This window comes from Acomys russatus, chromosome 4 (genome assembly GCF_903995435.1).
Source record: "Acomys russatus chromosome 4, mAcoRus1.1, whole genome shotgun sequence".
In the NCBI taxonomy this organism is placed as follows: Eukaryota; Metazoa; Chordata; class Mammalia; order Rodentia; family Muridae; genus Acomys; species Acomys russatus.
Window position 1 is genome coordinate 5,743,068 of NC_067140.1, and position 18,260 is coordinate 5,761,327.

The 18,260-nt window shown below is 48.0% G+C and overlaps 1 protein-coding gene across 1 annotated transcript in view; it reads left to right on the plus strand.

Moving 5' to 3' along the window:
* The window catches only part of Cnbd2 (cyclic nucleotide binding domain containing 2), a 48,550-nt gene that overhangs the window by 20,743 nt on the left and 9,547 nt on the right, over window positions 1-18,260 (plus strand). The window contains exons 8-11 of the mRNA XM_051144948.1: window positions 815-953; window positions 6,933-7,047; window positions 10,673-10,847; window positions 13,012-13,132. Of these exons, the coding sequence (XP_051000905.1) occupies window positions 815-953; window positions 6,933-7,047; window positions 10,673-10,847; window positions 13,012-13,132 (550 nt within the window). The remainder of the gene's footprint in view (window positions 1-814; window positions 954-6,932; window positions 7,048-10,672; window positions 10,848-13,011; window positions 13,133-18,260) is intronic.

Below are 18,260 nucleotides of genomic sequence, written 5' to 3' on the forward strand. Positions count from 1 at the left end.
TAGAACTGAGGGAAAGCCATCATCATTAGCAGCCCTATGGAGCCACCAACCAGAGAGAGGCAGTTCATGACTCTGGTCCTTGGGGGGTCAGGGGAAAAGGTGTTCTTTTGTTTTGTTTTGTTTTGTTTTTTGTTTTTTGGTTATTTGTTTTTGTTTTTGTTTTTGTTTTTCCTAGACAGGGTTTCTCTGTGTAGCCTTGCTTGTCCTGGACTTGCTTTGTAGATCCACCTGCTTCTGCCTCCCGAGTGCTGGGATTAAAGGCGTGCACCACCACGCTCGGCAAGATGCTCTTCTGAGTGGGCCTTTATGTAACTTCAGAAAACTCCAGACATCTGGCCTCTCCTCAGGCTCAGAGCTACTAAGTGTTTGAAGCTCATGGGCCAAAGGCAGCTGGAGGTTTGTATAAGCTCCGAGACCTAAGGTAGGACAGGACTCCTTGGTTGGGAGCCCAGGAGCCAGCGTGCTCTGCCTGAGCAGTAAGTAGGGAGCTGCTCCTTGGGATGGGACAAGCTCAATGAGCCAGAGTTGCAGGGTGTACCAGAAACAGAGTTTGGAAGAAGATTTCTGGATGGAGGGTTAGGGTTAGGGGAGCCAGGTACTGCCTAACTCCAGAGTTGTCTGAGCAGCAACAGATAGGGGCCCTTGAGGGGAGAGCCCTGAGGAGGAGAGCCTTGAGGAAACGCAGGAACCTTAACCACAGACTGGGTGAGGGGACTGGGTGAGGCATGGTGAAATCTTCCACTCTTTTCTTAAGAGTCAAAGAACAAGGCCCCTTTCTGGAAAGTTCTAATAGGCTCCCTTCCATCTCCTACAGGAGCATGGATCTGTTCCAATCTTGGTCTGAAGAGAAGCTCTGTAAGCTGGTGGCCATGGGGAGGATAGAGAAGTTCTCACAGGGACAGCTGGTGTCAGAAGACTTTGTGAATTCATCATTTATCACATTTATCTGCAAGGTGAGAGAGTCTGGTCAGGGAGCCAAGGCTGGGAAGAAGAGGCCTTCTTTGCAGCCCTCTGGATTGCAGACATGGTCTGAGCCCATTCTACCGTCTATGCAGTGCAGGTCCTTTCCTGACCTTCTGTGCTCCAGCTTTCCGCCTACCCCAAAGCATGGTGGCGTGCTTGCCCCAGTGGGTTGTGTGAGTTGGCAAGTACGGTGTGCCCCTGTTGTTGGGGGTAGGACGGGAACGCATTCCAAATGTTGCAAAGTATGTGTAGGACCCGACTCTGTGGGCTATATCTTAACATCTCATATTCAGATTTATACGTCAGGCACAGGAACGATTAAGTAATCATAAAATAGAATTGTTATATACTGAAATACTATCTCACCTTTTCTGCAATGTTGTAAGATAACATTTAAAGAAGCCAATCCCTGACCTTTCTTTAGCATGTTTGCATCACAAAATCACAATTTTTGTGTTTGGGGGCTACTGTTAGGTAAGTCACCTGACAATAAGCTGTGGTCTATCACAGCTGAGCTGTAAAGTGAGAGCCATAGCGTCTCTCACAGGTGGGTAGCACATGCCGTACGGATACACCGGTCCCGGTTCGTGTCCCAGGCAGGACAGAGTAGGATGGCAAAAAATAGACTCACGGCACCCAGAAGGGCGCACAATTCCAAACTTACTATGTGTGTGTTTCTGAGGCTTTCTACGTAATATTCTTAGTCTGGTAGAGTATGGGTAACTGTAACCACACTTCTTGCCTGTGGTTTGCATCTTGTATCTCATTTTGCCTTCACAGTCACCTCCCAGAGGTTTGGGAGCACCCTCATTCTCATTTAACAGAAGAGTAAACTGAGGCACAGGACTACAGATGGGCTATCCAAGGCCACAGAGTTGAGGGAGTGGGGAAACAAGGTTCAATTCAGGTCTATCTGACTCCAAAGCTCTTCTCTGGGGACCTGGGATTGGAGTTGTCCTGCCATCTCCTCACACTGTAGGTCACCGAAGCTATCTGGTACATTCTTGCCAAGGTTATTTTGGTCCAGGGTGTGAAAGGACACAAAGATAGAAGACTGATTTTCTGTCTGTGTCTTCCACTGGATCTGGAGCACAGTCAAGGCTGCCAGTGCCAAGTGCCAAGTGCCAAGCCATAGGTGATTTCCAAGGACTGGAGAGGGAAGCTGTGAGGCTGGTTGCTTTAAAGGAACACCCTGAAGAAGGTGAGGGGAAGACAAGCGTCAAGCATTGAACCCATAGATCCAAGGAGTGCATAAGGCTGACAAGTGCCGGAACTGGCTTGAATGGTCCAGCCCCGGCTAAGTGTTACACTTTCCAGCATTCTATGAGTTGGTAACACAATACTTATTTTTTGTTGTGGTTTAACTGGTAATGTTATTAATACTAATCTCATCTATAGATGTTTTGGAACACTCGCGTAGGAGACAGGGGATAACAGCTGGAGCTCTTTTTTTTTTTTTTTTTTTTTGTTTGTTTGTTTGTTTTGTTTTGTTTTGTTTTTCGAGACAGGGTTTCTCTGTGTAGCCTTGACTGTCCTGGACTCGCTTTGTAGACCAGGCTGGCCTCGAACTCACAGCGATCCACCTGCCTCTGCCTCCCGAGTGCTGGGATTAAAGGCGTGCGCCACCACGCCCGGCAAAAAACTGTGTAGCCCAGGCTGGCCTCGAACTCGTGATCCTCCTGCCTCTGCCTCCTTCAGCAAATCCTACCGGCGTGTGCCACCACTACCGGCGAGCTCTTTTGGATTCATGCAGTTCCTGCGAGCGAGTCCAGAAGCCTGATCCATTTTGTGGGACCCCGGGTAGCACGCTGACTCTTCCTGTCCAAGCCTTGCCTTTACTGGGGAAGACACGGACCGAGAGCATCAGTACGCTGCAACCCCCACAGCATGAAGCACATGCATTTGTCCTCACCCAGGAGGAACCAGAAGTGGATGGTATCTCCTCAGGATGGGGGACCAAGCATGCGGCTCTTCTGTGGGAGGGACACTCACTGTAGCCTGTCCTGCAGCAGGAAATGACAGTGGTGCTTATATAGTAAAAAGTTCTTCTTAACAGGGAATAGAGAATCAGGTGAGGGAACATGAACAGGAAGACCTTTTCCTGGGACCAGTGACCTGCATATAATAAAACCCTGAAGAGGCTACTGTAAGTTAGAAGCATAAAGGGACCAGCCGTTTCTGCTTCCTCTACACACACACACACACACACACACACACAGTCAAAATCGTTGCCGGGCGTGGTGGCGCACGCCTTTAATCCCAGCACTCGGGAGGCAGAGGCAGGCGGATCGCTGTGAGTTCGAGGCCAGCCTGGTCTACAAAGCGAGTCCATGATGGCCAAGGCTACACAGAGAAACCCTATCTCGAAAAACCAAAAAAAAAAAAAAAAAAAAAAAAAAAAAAAAAAAAAAATCGTTATTTGCCGCCCGCCACCCACCCCTCTGAGCTGCAGCAATAAGGTAGCTAGAGACATATTTGGGAAAGGAATTCTAGAAAACATTTCCATCCATTGTGACTTCATAGACATTAAATGGAAGTGAAGAGTGGCTGCTCCAACCCACGGAGTGATTTTTAAAAGCATGGGACAGGACACTTAATAAGTATTAATTGGATAAGGACTGTGTCAAGTGCCTCTATGCTGGGCATTCGATGGTTCTGAAGACACAGTGGGAAAAGGAGGCCCAAGCTTGACAGGACAGTGTAATAAGAGAGGAAACAAATGAACCAGTTCTTTTGGGCGCCCATAGGAGGAGGACAAAGCAGGAATTCCTGCAAGTGGAAAGATCTCTTCCTGCCTAAATCTAAAAAGACTAGTGCCTCCAGTAACTTGAGGCCATGGTGTTCTAAGAAGAAAGAATTAGAGCCAGGCATGGTGGCGCACACCTTTAATCCCAGCACTCAAGAGGCAGAGACAGGTGGATCTCTGTGAGTTTGAGGCCAGCCTGGTCTACAAAACGAGTCCAGGACAGCCAGGACTACAAGAGAAGTCCTGTCTCGAAAAACTGAAGAAGAGGAAGAGGAAGAAGGAGGAGGAGGAAGAAAAAGAGGAGGAGGAGGAAGAAGAAGAAGAAGAAGAAGAAGAAGAAGAAGAAGAAGAAGAAGAAGAAGAAGAAAGAGAAGGAAAAGAAAGAAGAAAGGAAGGAATTAAATAAAAAAAAATGATCATAGGGCCAGCAAAATGGCTCAGTGAGTAAAGGAGCTTGCTACCAACCCTGATGACCTGAGTTCAGTCGCTGAGGTTCATGTGGTGGAAGGGGAGAACCAACTCCTGAAGGCTGCTCTCTGACCTTCGCGCTCGTGCTATGGCAGGTGTCCCCTGTTACTTGGAGTCATCAAAGAGCTTACAGCATTGGCAAGTGGGAGAGCCACCAGGCATCTCCACTTATTGCACGTGGTTCATGTGAGGGTGAGAGATTTGCACTGAGCTCACCAGGGAAATGGTGCCATCAGCTTTGTCTGGCAAAGCCTGGTTGGTCTGTGAGCATGGATTGGAGAGTAGCTCAGACGACGCCAACAAAAGTGGCTTAGAATTGGTAGGGTGTGTGGGATTTCTAGGAAGTGTGCATATTTTATTCTGTGCAAGTGGTCTTGACACCCCTGTTTTTGCCGTGCTGGGGATTGAACCCAGGCTCCTCAACAGGATAGGCTAGAGATCTATCACCGACACACAGCTCCACCTCTTTTTAAGAGCTAGTTTATATTGATTGTTCATTTCCATACACCAGCCATCGTTTTAGTTTGGAGACAGGGTTTCCCGATGTAGCCCACAGTGGCCTTGAACTCTTCATCTCCCTGTCTCTGCCTCTCTAATGCTAAGAATATATGTGCCCCACACCTGGCCTGATGCACTTCTTTTTGGGGGGGTAGGGTAGAGGCTCAAGACAGGGTTTCTTTATGTAGCCTTGGCTGTCCTGGACTCATTTTCCTCCTCTGAGTTCTGGGATTCCAGGTGTGAGTCACCATGTGCATCCAGCTGTGTAGCCAGGGTTCTTAACCTCTGTGCTACCTCCCCGGCCATGCCGTGGAGCACTTTTACCAGCTTCCGAACCGCATGTTAATGGAATGACATTAGTAAATGCAGCTGTTCTGTTTTACTCGACTGTTGAGACCTGGTCAGGGATTCTAATGAATCTGAGAGCTCCAAGCTCGGTGAGAGACCTTGTCTCCAAAAAAAGGTAGAGAATGATTGAGGCAGATTGCTGATGTTGCCCTTTGGTGTCTCTGTCTCTGTCTCTCTCTCTCCCTCTCTCTCTCTCTCTCTCTCTCTCTCTCTCTCTCTCTCTCTCTCTCTCTCTCTCTCCAGACATGCATGCACGCATGCACATACACGAATAAAAATGAAAGCATTAGGGACTGCAGAGATGGCTCAGAGGTTAAGAGCACTGACTGCTCTTCCAGAGGTCCTGAGTTCAAGTCCCAGCAACCGCACGGTGACTCACAACCATCTATAATGTGATCTGGTGCCCTCTTCTGGCCTACAGGTGTACATGCAGAAAGAACATTGTATACATAATAATAAATATATGTGTCTTTAAATCCCAGCACTCAGGAGGCAGATGCAAGAGGATCGCTGAGTTCAAGGCCAGCCTGGTCTACAAAGCGAGTGCAGGACAGCCAATGCTAACACAGAGAGACTTTGTCTCAAAAAACTAAAAAAAAAAAAAAAAAAAAAGTCCTAGCTGGGTGGTGGTGGCACATGCCTTTAATCCCAGCACTTGGGAGGCAGAGGCAGGCAGAACACTGTGAGTTCCAGGCCAACCTGGTCTACCAAATGAGTCCAGGACAGTCAAGGATACACAGAGAAACCCTGTCTCGAAAAAAAAAAGTCCTTTAAAAAAAACCAAAAATTAAGCTGAGCGTGATGGCGCACACTTTTAATCCCAGCACTCGGGAGGCAGAGGCAGGTGAATTACTGTGAGTTCGGGGCCAGCCTGGTCTACAAAGCAAGTCCAGGACAGCCAAAGCTACACAGAGAAACCTGTCTCTGAAAAAGAAACCCCCCCACAAAAAGTAATAGCATAGAATAATGTTTGGCCTGGGGAATGAATGAATGTATAACTGGGGGTTTTGTTTGTTTGTTTGTTTGTTTGTCTTTTGAGACAAGATCTCTTTGTATAGCCCTGGCTGTATTGGAACTTGCTATATCGACCAGGCTGGCCTTGAACTCACAGAGATCTGCCTGCCTCTGTCTCTTAAGTGCTGGGATTAAAAGTGTGCTACCATACTTTCCTCCTCCTCTTGTTTTGCCTTTGCAAAACACAAAAAAACCCCACATTTTTGCCTGCTGGGGTTACCTGAGCTGTGTCATCCATCGTACTCACCGTCCATGGGAACCTAAGTGACTTTTTGCTGCTTCTTCTTCTTTTCTTTTTTTCAAGTGTTTTTGTTCTGTTTTATGTGTAAGGATGTCTTGCTTGGGTGTATGTAAGTGCACCATGTGTGCACCTGGTGTCTGCAGAGGCCAGAAGAGGGCATCGGATCCCTTGGAACTGGAGTCACAGCTGGTTGTGAGCTGCTGTGTGGGTGTTGGCGACTGAGCCTGTCTGGAAGAGCAGGCAGTGAGCTTACCCCCTGAGCCCCTGAGCCGTTTCTCTTCAGCCCCACGGCGGGGGGGGGGGGGGGGGGGGCTCATCTCTAAGATCACAAATTAACTGGAAAATAATTATAAATTTAAAAGAAACCTCAGTATCAACAGGATGTGTAATGTGCCGATCATAGCACCACCAGCTGTGTCATTACATCCTTCATGGCGGCTTTTGTCAGTGTCAGTACTGTTTAGTTCGTTTGGTGTTTGAATATTTACACAGAGATAACATTTTTTATTAAGGAAAACATATGGAAAGACACGCATTGAGCAAATAAAACAAAATAGGCTTAGGTCGGGTGGACACAAAGCTTACCTTCAAAGCTTGACCTGCCTTGCCTCTCCCGCGTCTAACCCTCTGCTTGTGTCTCCTTGACGTGTGCAGGGCAGCTGTGAAATCTTGCGGCTCTTGGACCTTGTGGCCTCGAGTTCCTATTACAAGTGGGTCTGGCAGCAGCTGGAGCTGTTGGACCATAAACCTCTGAGAGTTCACCTCAATGGTAAGTCACATGGCTACCTCTGGCAGTTGACAGCAGAGCTTGCAGGGGAAAGATTATGTCCCCAGAGCCCTGTCCTGGTCCCAGTCCCCAGTCCTCAGAATTGTAGACATCTTAAGTCTACTCTGGTCCTTCTTTTCTTTACTTTCTTTTTTCTTTTCCTTCAGTCAGGGTTTCTCTGTGTAGCCTTGGCTGTCCTGGACTTGCTTTGTAGACCAGGCTGGCCTCGAACTCACAGAGACCCACTTGCCTCTGCCTCCCGAGTGCTGGGATTAAAGCTGTACACCAGCATCCCCTGGCCTTGACCCTCCTTTTCTCCCAGCTCTAAGAACTTGATCTCTGGTCCTGCCTGCTGGCTAGGCTGCTCCCTCCCTCTCTCTAGAGTCTTCTATGTGAGCACCCACTCATGCCTCTCACCACCACCACCCCCCCCCCCCATCCCTGTCTCTCTCCAGCTCTCTCCTGCTTCTCGCATCTTAGAGGAAACATCGAGAATCCTCCTCGGCTTCTCATGATGAAGCAGCATGTTCCACCTCGGCTCTCGGGCTAGCCTATTTGTCCTCTGTCATGTCTGTCCCGCTGAAACCATAGAGTGAATCTGAAATGTTTATTAACTAGCTGTCTCCCTAGGGAGCTGTGTTCCTGCGGCCTGGGGCCATTTCAGCCATCTTGTGTATATTCAGGGTGGCTCAGAGTCAGTGGACTCTCACATCTTTGCTACTGTGGATGATTTTAGGTCTGTCCTGAGATGCGATTGTGTCTGTGTATTCTGTGGCTCCTATCTAAGTTTTTATATATGCCATGAGTAGCTGCTGTTATGCACTGAATTCTGCATATACTCAGTAGTTTGGCTGTTTATGGACACGTTTTGGTCATACAAAGGATATATTGGTCATGGATCTCTAGAGTACATGTTGTAGTGTGAATCTATATCTATAAATCTGTATATGTAAATGCACCCTCTAATAGAATGATTTACAGGCTACGGTCCAACAAATCCAACAATGGCTGCCTATGAACAGAAGGTCCAAGAATCCAGTGGCTCTTCAGTCCTCAAAGCGAAATGTCTCAGCTGGTCTCCAGTGTGTTCTGGGACCCCAAAGAAGTCAGTAGGCTCCAATGCCACTGAAGGAACGGGCTTGCTAGGAAGCTGAGAGCAAGCAAAGAGCAAAAGCCTCTTTCTTCCATGTCCTTAAACAGGCTTCCTGCAGAAGGTGTGGCCCAGCTTAGAGGTGGCTGTTCCCAGCTCAGAAGGTCTGGATTAAAATATTCCTACTTCACTCAGGGAGGCAGAGCCAGGTGGATCCCTGTGAGTTTAAGGCCAGCCTGCTCTACAAAGAGAGTCCTAGGACAGCCAGGCTATTATATAGAGAAACCCTGTCTTGGGGGGGGGGGGGGGAGGAAGAAAAAAGGATTCCCACTTGAAAGATCCTGATTAGAAGTGGATCTTCCAGTGGTGGTGGTGGCACACCCCTTTAATCCCGGCACTTGGAAGGCAGAGGCAGACGGGTCTCTGTGAGTTCAAGGCCAGCCCAGACAGAGTTAGTTCCAGGACAACCAGGCCTATACAGAGAAACTCTGTCTTGAAAAAAACACAAAACAAAACAAAAAAAGAGCCTAGGCTCTGACTACAGGGTCCTGTGTGACACTGGACAAATGACTGTCTCCTTGTACATCAGTGTCACCTTGGGTCCTGTAAAATGTAAATTGTGTTCCCTATATCATAGAATTATTTGGCTATTAAATGAATATACAGAACTCATAGACCACTTCCTAGATGCATGAATATATGGTGGATTCTTGCCACAAGTATCACAAGATGACAGACAGGCTAAGAGGAATGGCAGCTCTCATACCAGCTCCCCACCAATGCCAACCCACAAATTTGGATATGCTCTGTTTCTATTATGGTCCACTTCTAAATACTTTCAAATTTCTCTTTTGGTTTCTTCTTTGACCCACTGAATATTAATCAGGGTGCTGTTATTTAGTTTCCAAAGATTTGGGGACCATCCAGCTATCTTTCTGTTTATCATTTCTATGATAAAATACTCGGTACAGTTTGAATCCTCTCAAATGTGTGGAAATTTGTTTTAAGGCCCAGAAAGCAATCTTCTCGGGTAAAGGCTCCATTTGCATTTGAAAAGGATATGCTGTTGTTTGCTGCAGGGCGTACCCTTGCTGAGCTCTCTATGAGCAGCTAATCCAGAGCTACTGTTTCCTCTTTCTTCCCCTCCCCCTCCTCCAACCCCCTCTGTATCCTATGGAACCATAGAATTGACCTCTTCAAGACAAAAAAGTAAACTTTTTTTTTTTTTTTTTGAGGTACTAGACCCCAGACTGCACAGGACAGGCAGATACCCTACCGTGAGCTATGTTACTGGCCTAAAATGAACCTCTTTGTCTCTGGAACATTCTTTACTTAAGGTCTACTTTTTCTGATACTGTTTAATTTAGCTTCCTTTGATTACTATTAGTTTGATATTTCTCTTTCTATCCTTTTGTGTTTACTTTTTGAGTGTCTTTGTATTTAAAATGTAGGCTGGGGAAGTGCTGGGCCACAGAATGACATTCAAGGTCACTAAGACGAGTTTGTTTTACACTTTGAAAACATTTTTGTTTGTTGTAGGTGGGAAGGGCATGCCTGCATGTCAGAGGACAAGATTTAGAAGTTAATTTTCTCCTTCCACCAGGTGGAGTCTGAGGGTTGAACTCAGATTGCCAGGCTTGACAGCCAGTGCCTTCCTCCTACCCCACAGACAGGGTTTCCTGGAACTCTCTCTGTAGATCAAGCTAGCCTCAAACTCAGAGGTCCACCAGCCTCTGCCTCTGCCTCTGCCTCCCCAGGGTGTGCACCACACCATCACCCAGTGGCAAGTGCCTTTTAAAAACGAGTCTCCTAAAGGCAGTGTAGAGTTGAGCCTTACTTTTATTCATTTTTATTTTTTATTTATTTTTGTCTTTTTGTTTTTTGAGACAAGCCCTGAGGATCTGTCTGTCTCTCCCTCCCCACTGCTGCGATAGTAAGCACAAGCCACCATGCCCAACTATTTCCATGGATGCTGGGATCAAACTCAGAGCTTTGTGCACGCAAGGCAAGCGCTCTACCAACGGAGCTACATCTCCAGCCCCAAACGTGATCTCCTAGGAGCGAGAGAGGAGCTTTGAATAAAATAGAACTGAGTTCAAACTGAATGTCAGTCTTTCAGAAGGCAACTTAAGTGCTTTGCTCTTCATCTAGTGTAACAGTGGAAAGATCTAGTATGGGGCTGCCAGCGAGGATAGTATATGGAAGGTGCTATAAGGTGCCGACTCCTCCTCCTCCTCCTTTTTCCTCTTCCTCCTTCGTTGGCTCTGTAGCCTTGGCTAGCCTAAAAGGCTGGCCTCAAACTCAGAGATCTGCCACCTCTGCCTCCCAAGTGCTGCTGGGATTGGCGTGTACCCCCGTACCCCTTCTTTCTTTTCTCCATGCCCCAGATAGCTCAGGCAGGATTCTCTGTTCTAACTCCGCCATCACACTGCTCAAGGCCCACTGCTGTGTTTTCTGTTTTTTCTCTCTCTCTATGTATCTATCTCTTTTGGTTTTTTGAGACAGAGTTTCTCTGTGTAACTGTGCTTTCTCTTACAGAAGTGTCTCCTATGGAAAGATATACGGAATTCCGGATCAAATCCTATCCTCTACAAGACTTCAGCTATTTGAAACTTCTACGCCTGCAGAAAGCCAGAGATGAGCAGAAAATGGCCTTCCGTGAGATCAACAAGACAGAAAACACTCTTCCAAAGTTGCTGGGCCCGAAGGTCAAGTAAGCTGAGCTCTTTGCTGATAGGACAGTCAGATGTGGGTGTGAAGGAAGGACATCAGAGATGCTGGGGATGGGGCAGAGGTGGCCAAAGGGTCAACCCTAGATAGACAGGTGTTGGGGTAAGGCAGCCTAGGCAAGTCCTGAGTGTGGCATCCGGGACGTGCATCTACTGCCTCTGACTCAATGGCTACATAATTGCCATTGGCCGTTTGTTTCCTTGGGGCCACCACAGTAATATGTTCAAAGACAAAAAGTCAGGGAGGAGCTTCTGGCTTGTCCTTCTGTGTCCGTATTGCTGGGCCCTTTTGCCTCCACTTTGGGAGACTGCCTACTCAGGTTCAAATCCCAGTTTGCACTTGCTTTGGCTCTGTGTCCCTGGCCCAGGAGTCTCTAAGCCTGTGCTTTGTAGACAGTGGTTTCTGAGTCTCAGGGTCATTGTAAGCCAGCGGCTACATGAAATATTAATAAATCACACTTAATGCCGACAGAAATGCTTAGTGCCCAGCGTTAGCCAATCTAAGTGACCGCCATGATGTCCCTAAAGGTACTGTGGTTTTCACTCCCATTTTTTTCAAGTGCGAAAACTAAGGTGTGCGCCAAGGGGTGACATTGCTTGCTCAAGGTCACATAGGTAGGAAATAGTAAAGCCAAGATTCAAGCTTGAGAAGCTGTCAAACATCTGTCTTTCATCTGGTATGAGTCTCACGAATGGCAAGTGACAGAGTCACGCTGAGACCTATGTTTTAGGGACCTGGGGAGCAGAAAAAGACCACACCTGGGCCTGTAGCAGTACCACCCATTTCCCCTTCCCATCTGAAACTCAAGTATTGTAAGATATTAAAGCCAGGTATAGTGGTATATGCCTTTAATCCCAGCAGAAGCAGGCTGATCTTTGTGAGTTTGAGGCCAGCCTGGTCTACATAGAGTTCCAAGACAGCCTGGGATACACAGGAAAAAAAACCTGTCTCAAAACAATAAAAAATAAAAATATCAAGAAGGGTGCTTGAGAGATGGCTCAGTGGTTAAGACCACTGGATGCTCTTTCAAAGGACCCAGGTTCAAATCCCGGCACCCACACGGCAGTTCACAACTAACTGTCTGTAATTCCAGTTCCAGTGGATCTGACACCCTCACACAGACATACATAGAGGTAAAACACCAACACAGATAAAATATTTTCTTTAATCAAGGAAAAAATAGCAATAGTGGGGTCCGTGTCACCGTCCCTGTTTCTTTGATGGCATTGTCACTTATCCACTAACACTTTGGGGCTGCTGGACTCCATAAGAGCAGCAACCCATGACTTCCACGTTCTTTTTCTTCTGGTGGAATATTCCTAGTTTCAGCTTTTCTAAGGGTAGAGCTAAAACAGACCCGATGTCTCTGCTGAGTCAGTAAGGGGGAAGGGACAAAGTGGACCCAGAAGTAAAAGAGACAGGGACTACAGGGTACCTGCCCAGTTGGCGCTCTTCTGGGAGGGGCGGGCATGAAGCCTGACTTGTGAATGGGCTGAGTGAGCTGGTCCTCGGTTCCCTTCCTCTGAGCTAACCCACCTGGCCTCTGCCTTCCTGCTGCTGTAGACAAAAAACAAAGACAGAGCAACAGGATTGTCTGTGTAAAATTAACCCCGGTTTGGACAAAGTCCAAGGTCTTCAGGCCAACCAGGAAAACTTATCTTTATAAACAGAGCAGCCACCTCTACTCTGCCTTCCCATCCAAAAGCCCCAACCTCTACTGTGTCCCAAGGCCTTTGAACAGCCGCCTTTGCAGGCAGCTCTGGTTGCTAGGAACTCCTTCCCCATAGGAGCTTTGAATTAAATAGACCCAAGTTCGAATTATGCAGCCTGGACTTGATGCCTGGACTTTCTTGTCCAGCAGGCTGACTCAGCCGCAGAGGGTCACCTGCTCTTGGGGACACAGCCTTCTGGCAACTAAAAGGTCCCTGGTCCTTTTCTCTTCAAGCCCAGTCTCTCTTCCACATGTCTGACCCCAGACAGCAGCAGTCAGGTTCGCTTAGGGTCTGATTTTGAGTTTTCTCGCCTTCTTTGGAGGTGTGAATTCTCCAGGAGGGTTCTCCTTGTCCGCAGTGATGCAGGCGCTGACTATTAAGGCCTGGTTATCTGGCTGGTTTATGGGTCAGTTCTAATAGGCTGTCACATTTCAGATCCAGGTACGGTCATCCGGTCAAATGTTCCATGGTCAACACCAAGTTTGGTGAACTCCCCAAGGAGGCCGTAGCGGGGGTCTACATGAAGGTCCACACGGTGCAGGAAGGAGACATTGTGGTAAGTGTACCAGGAGCCTTCTTCAAGTTAGTACACAGCACAGATGGGCTGCAATGAATGGAAAGGCTTAGAAAACGCATCTTTCTATGTTGGATGATATGAGAAACCGTGTTGGGTTGTAGATGGCTTGGGGCAAAAGCTCAAGGCTGACAACCTAACTTCGATCCTTGGAACACACAGTGGAAAAAGAAAACTGACTCCTAAAAGTTGTCCTCTGACCTCTACATATGACTGCAGTACACACACACACACACACACACACACACACACACACACACACACACACACACACTGCTCTTCCAGAGGTCCTGGGTTCAATTCTTAGCACATACATGGCAGCTCACACCTGTCTGTAACTCAGTTCCAGGGGATCCAACATCCTCAGAATGGGGCTGGAGAGATGACTCAGTGGTTAAGCGCACTGGCTGCTCTTCCAGAGCTCCTGGGTTCAATTCTTAGCACATACATGGCAGCTCACACCTGTCTGTAACTCAGTTCTAGGTGATCCAAAATCCTCACCTAGACACACATGCAGGCAAAACAGCAATGCATAGAAAATAAAAAGACATAAATCATTTAAAAAGAAATGGCATTAGCTTTCAAGATATAAGGGCCAGCCGGGCAGTGGTGGTGCATGCCTTTAATCCCAGCACTTGGGAGGCAGAGGCAGGCAGATTGCTGTGAATTCAAGGCCAGCCTGGTCTACAAAGCAAGTCCAGGAGAGTCAAGACTACACAGAGAAACCCTGTCTCAAAAAACAAAAAAACAAAAACCAAAAAAAAGATATAAGGGGCCTACAGCTGAATATGGTGGTGCACGCCTTTAATCACAGCACTTGGGAGGAAGAGACAGGCGGATCTTTCTAAGTTTGAGGCCAGCATGGGCTAGATAGTGAGTTCCAGGCCAACCAGGGTTACCCAGTGAGACTCTGTCTCAAAGAGGCAAAGCAATAAAATGAAGACATGATAAGGATATTTTGTGCTTGATCTTTTAAGAGTCTGCTTATTGGCATCATGAGAGGAGAGAGATGAGTAAAGATAATCGCTGCACACAACTGTGGCAGCGCCGTGACAGTGGGGAGCCGGGGGAGAGTTTAGCTGGCAAGATGCTAGGTGCAAGCACGAGCACCCTGAATCTGAGCCAGAGCCCATGTGAGAAAGCTGGGTGTAATGGCTCTAGGTGTGCAGAGACAGGTGGATTCATGCTTGGTGAACTCTGGGCCAAAGAGATCTTGTCTCCAAAAACAAGGTAGACGGCTCCTGAGGAATAGCCACATAGTTGACCTCTGGCTTCCACACATGTCCCTACACAGGAAGGTGCCTTGACGAAACCCAGTACTTTGTATACCATCGCCTTTCTGAATGTCTTTATTTGGGAGATACAAATAAAGAGTATTTATGGAGGAGTCTGCTGAGGTGCACATGTCTATGATCCCAGTGCTAAAACAGGAGGCTTGGGAGTTGCATGCAATCCTGGGCTGTGCAGGGACAGACAATAAATGTGTATATGGGGCTGAAGACGCTGCTCAACAGTGCAGTGTTTGTCTAGGGGGCCTGGGCTCTCTCCTCAGCACTGCAGTGAGGGATGGTAGGCGGGGAGAGGGGGGGGGGGTGAGGGAGATGGGGAGAGAGGGGGAGAGGGAGAATAAGGGGCGGGGGAAGCTGGCTCACTCCTTAAAAGCTCTTGCTGCTCCTGCAGAGGACTGCTGTGGCAGCTCACAGCTACTTTAACTCTAGATCTAGGGGATTCCTTTTCTGCCTCTGTGGGTACCTGCATATACACACACTTAGCCAGCAATTAATAAATAAATCTATTTTTAAAAGACGAGAAAGGAGAAGAGAGAAAGGAGAATGTTTATAGCTGAAAGTGCTGGACCTCCTTTGGAACACTGGAGAGGTAGTGAGGCAGGGGTGTAGCCCCTACCACTCTTGTCCAGTAGGCTTCGTGCTACGGGCTTGCAGTCCAAGGCCGCCTACTCATATTTTCCATAAATCTGAAAATATTCCAAAAATCAGACCACTGAAAACCCTAACCCGGCATGGTGTTGGTGCACACCTTTAATCTCAGCACTCTGAAGCAGAGGCAGGCAGGTCTTGGAGTCACAGGCCAGTCGCGTCTAAATAGTGAGTTCAGGACAGCTAGGGCTACACAGAAAAACTCTGTCTTGGGAAAAAAAAAAGCCAGGCATGGTAGCACACGTCTTTAATCCCAGCACTTGGGAGGCAGAGGCAGGCAGATCACTGTGAGTTCGAGGCCAGCCTGGTCTACAAAGCAAGTCCAGGACAGCCAGGGCTACACAGAGAAACCCTGTCTGGAAAAACAAAAACAAAACAGAACTCTAACCCAGTCATGGAGGACTGAGCACGACCCTGAGTTGACCACCCATATGAGACTGGTTCACAGTCAGCCTAAGCAATTTAGCAAGACCTGTTTTAAACAAACAAACAGGACTGGAGAGATGGCTCAGTGGCCAAGAGCACTTGTGACTCCTGCAGAGAGGATCTGGGTTCAATTCCCACATGATGATTCACAACCATTTGTAATTCCAGTTTCAGGGGGGAATCCAATGGGCCCCCTGGGCACATGCAAGCTTGTCGAGACAAAGCACTCATTAAATAAAGCTAAATAAATAAACAAAACAAAACAAAAGATGCAGCTCTAATGAGGCCCTTATCCAGCATGCATGGGATCCTAAGTGAATCCCCAGTGCTAAGGAGGGAGGCTGCCCAGACTGAGGACTCAGCAGAGCCATTGGCAGACAACATGGCTATCTACAAACACAATTTCAAAGGATCAAAAACTCCTGGCTGGGTGGTGGTGGTGCACACCTTTAATCCCAGTACTCATGAGGCAGAGGCAGGCAGATCACTGTAAGTTCAAGGCCAGCCTGGTCTACAAAGGGAGTCCAGGACAGCCAAGGCTACACAGAGAAACCCTGTCTTAAAAAACAAAAACAAACCACTCCTAAAACTCTCAGGTGGTTCTAGCAAAGTAGCTGTTGTAAGTCACTTGTCTGGGGGCAGGTGAGATGGCTCACTAGGTAAAGGGGCTAGAAGCTAGACTGACTGGTGCATATGGGGATGGATTAGTGTTGCAGACATCATTGTGAACTCAGGCTTAGCTCAAACAGAGATGGCTCAGCAGTTAAGAGCACAGACTGCTCGTGCAAAAGACCTGAGTTTGATTCCCAGCACCACTGGATGAATCACAGCCACCTGTAACTCCAGCTCTGGGGGATCGAACGCCCCTTCTGGCTTCCAGGGGCACCTGCACACAGGTGGCATTTACTCACACAGACACATAAATTTAAAATAGTAATAAATCTTCAGATTTGGCAGTGGTCTTAGGGGCCACAGTCGAGGCCGTGGGGCTCGTGGAGGTAAAGCCAAAGACAAGGAGTGGATCCCTGTCACCAAGCTGGGCCGGCTGGTTAAGGACATGAAGACCAAGTCCTTGGAGATCTACCTGTTCTCCCTGCCCATTAAGGAATCCGAGATTATTGACTTTTTCCTGGGCGCATCCCTAAAGGATGAGGTTCTCAAGATCATGCCAGTGCAGAAGCAGACACGGGCTGGCCAGCGGACCAGGTTCAAGGCTTTGTTGCTATTGGGGACTACAATGGTCACATTGGTCTTGGTGTTAAGTGTTCCAAGGAGGTAGCCACTGCTATCCGAGGGGCCATCATCTTGGCCAAGCTTTCCATCGTCCCTGTGCGGAGAGGCTACTGGGGGAACAAGATTGGCAAGCCACACACTGTTCTGTGCAAGGTGACAGGCTGCTGTGGCTCTGTTTTGGTGCATCTCATCCCTGCCCCCAGAGGCACTGGTATCGTCTCTGCTCTTGTGCCCAAGAAGCTACTGAGGATGGCCAGTATTGATGACTGCTACATATCAGCCAGGGGCTGCACTGCTGTCCTGGGCAGCATTGCCAAGGCCACTTTTTTTTTCTTGGTTTTATATGACAGGGTTCTTCTGTGTACTCCTGGCTGTCCTGAACTTGCTTTGTAGACAAGACTGGCCTAAAATTCACAGTGATCCACCTGCCTCTACCTCCCCAGTGCTGGGATGAAAGGCGTGTGCCACCACCTCAGGCGCTTTGTGTGTCTTATTATCCTGGGCAAATCCCTTAACTCTTTGTGCCTCAGTTTCCTCATGTTGTGTTTGCAAAAAGTGTGGACTCTGAAGACAGAGCAGGGTTAAATCTTAGGTTTGTAGTCAGTGTTGTGTTAACAGTAGCCAGTCCTCTCTCTCCTCTCAAGATTTTATGTATGAGTGCTCTATTTACATGTACACCTGCAGGCCAGAAGAGGGCACCAGATCTCACTATAGATGGTTGTGAGCCACCATGTGGTTGCTGGGACTTGAACTCAGGACCTCTGGAAGAGCAGGTGGTGCCCTTAACCACTGAGCCGTCTCTCTAGCCCAGTAGCAAGCTCAGTATCTTCACCCATAAAATGAGGAACCGCATAGGAGCCACACATCAGTGTTTGTTTATGAAACTTAAACAGATAGCCACACTTGGAAGCCAGGAGGGGGCCTGGGGTTTAGAGGCTGCTCGGTAAGCATCAGCTGGTGCCAGCACCACCACCATTGTCAAGGCTGTGATTATATGAGGCATGACTGTAAACAAGCAAATTCTTTTTTCTGAGTCATGCTTTCCCACAGCCGAATGTGAGAATCCCAGCAGTTGTGAAGATTAAATTTGTGTCTATTTCTTCTGGCCTGTGAGGTGAAGGTCAGCCATGTGGTTTCTGTGCAAGGCCTGGCCGTGGTGAGAAGGGTTAAGGTGCCCACTGTGCTCAGGATGATGGGCAGCAGCTTGCCCCCAAGGCTTCCTTGTGTACACTAATTTGTTGAGACCGTCAACAGCTTTTGAAATGTAGCATAAGTCCGTTCCAGTTGTACCACGGAGAGACCCCAGCAGCAGGTCACCACAGATGTGTTTGTGGGTGACTATTCTTTAAGTCCTAGAAAAAAAGTTGATGTTAGGTTGGTGGGGGGGGGGATTGGGGAGGACTGGGCGGGTTGGGGAGGGTGCGGGGGTGTGGTTCCAGAATCCACTTGACAACTCCTCCAAAGACATGTAGACCTGATATTCTGACTACATCAGAGAAGCACAAACAGTTCAG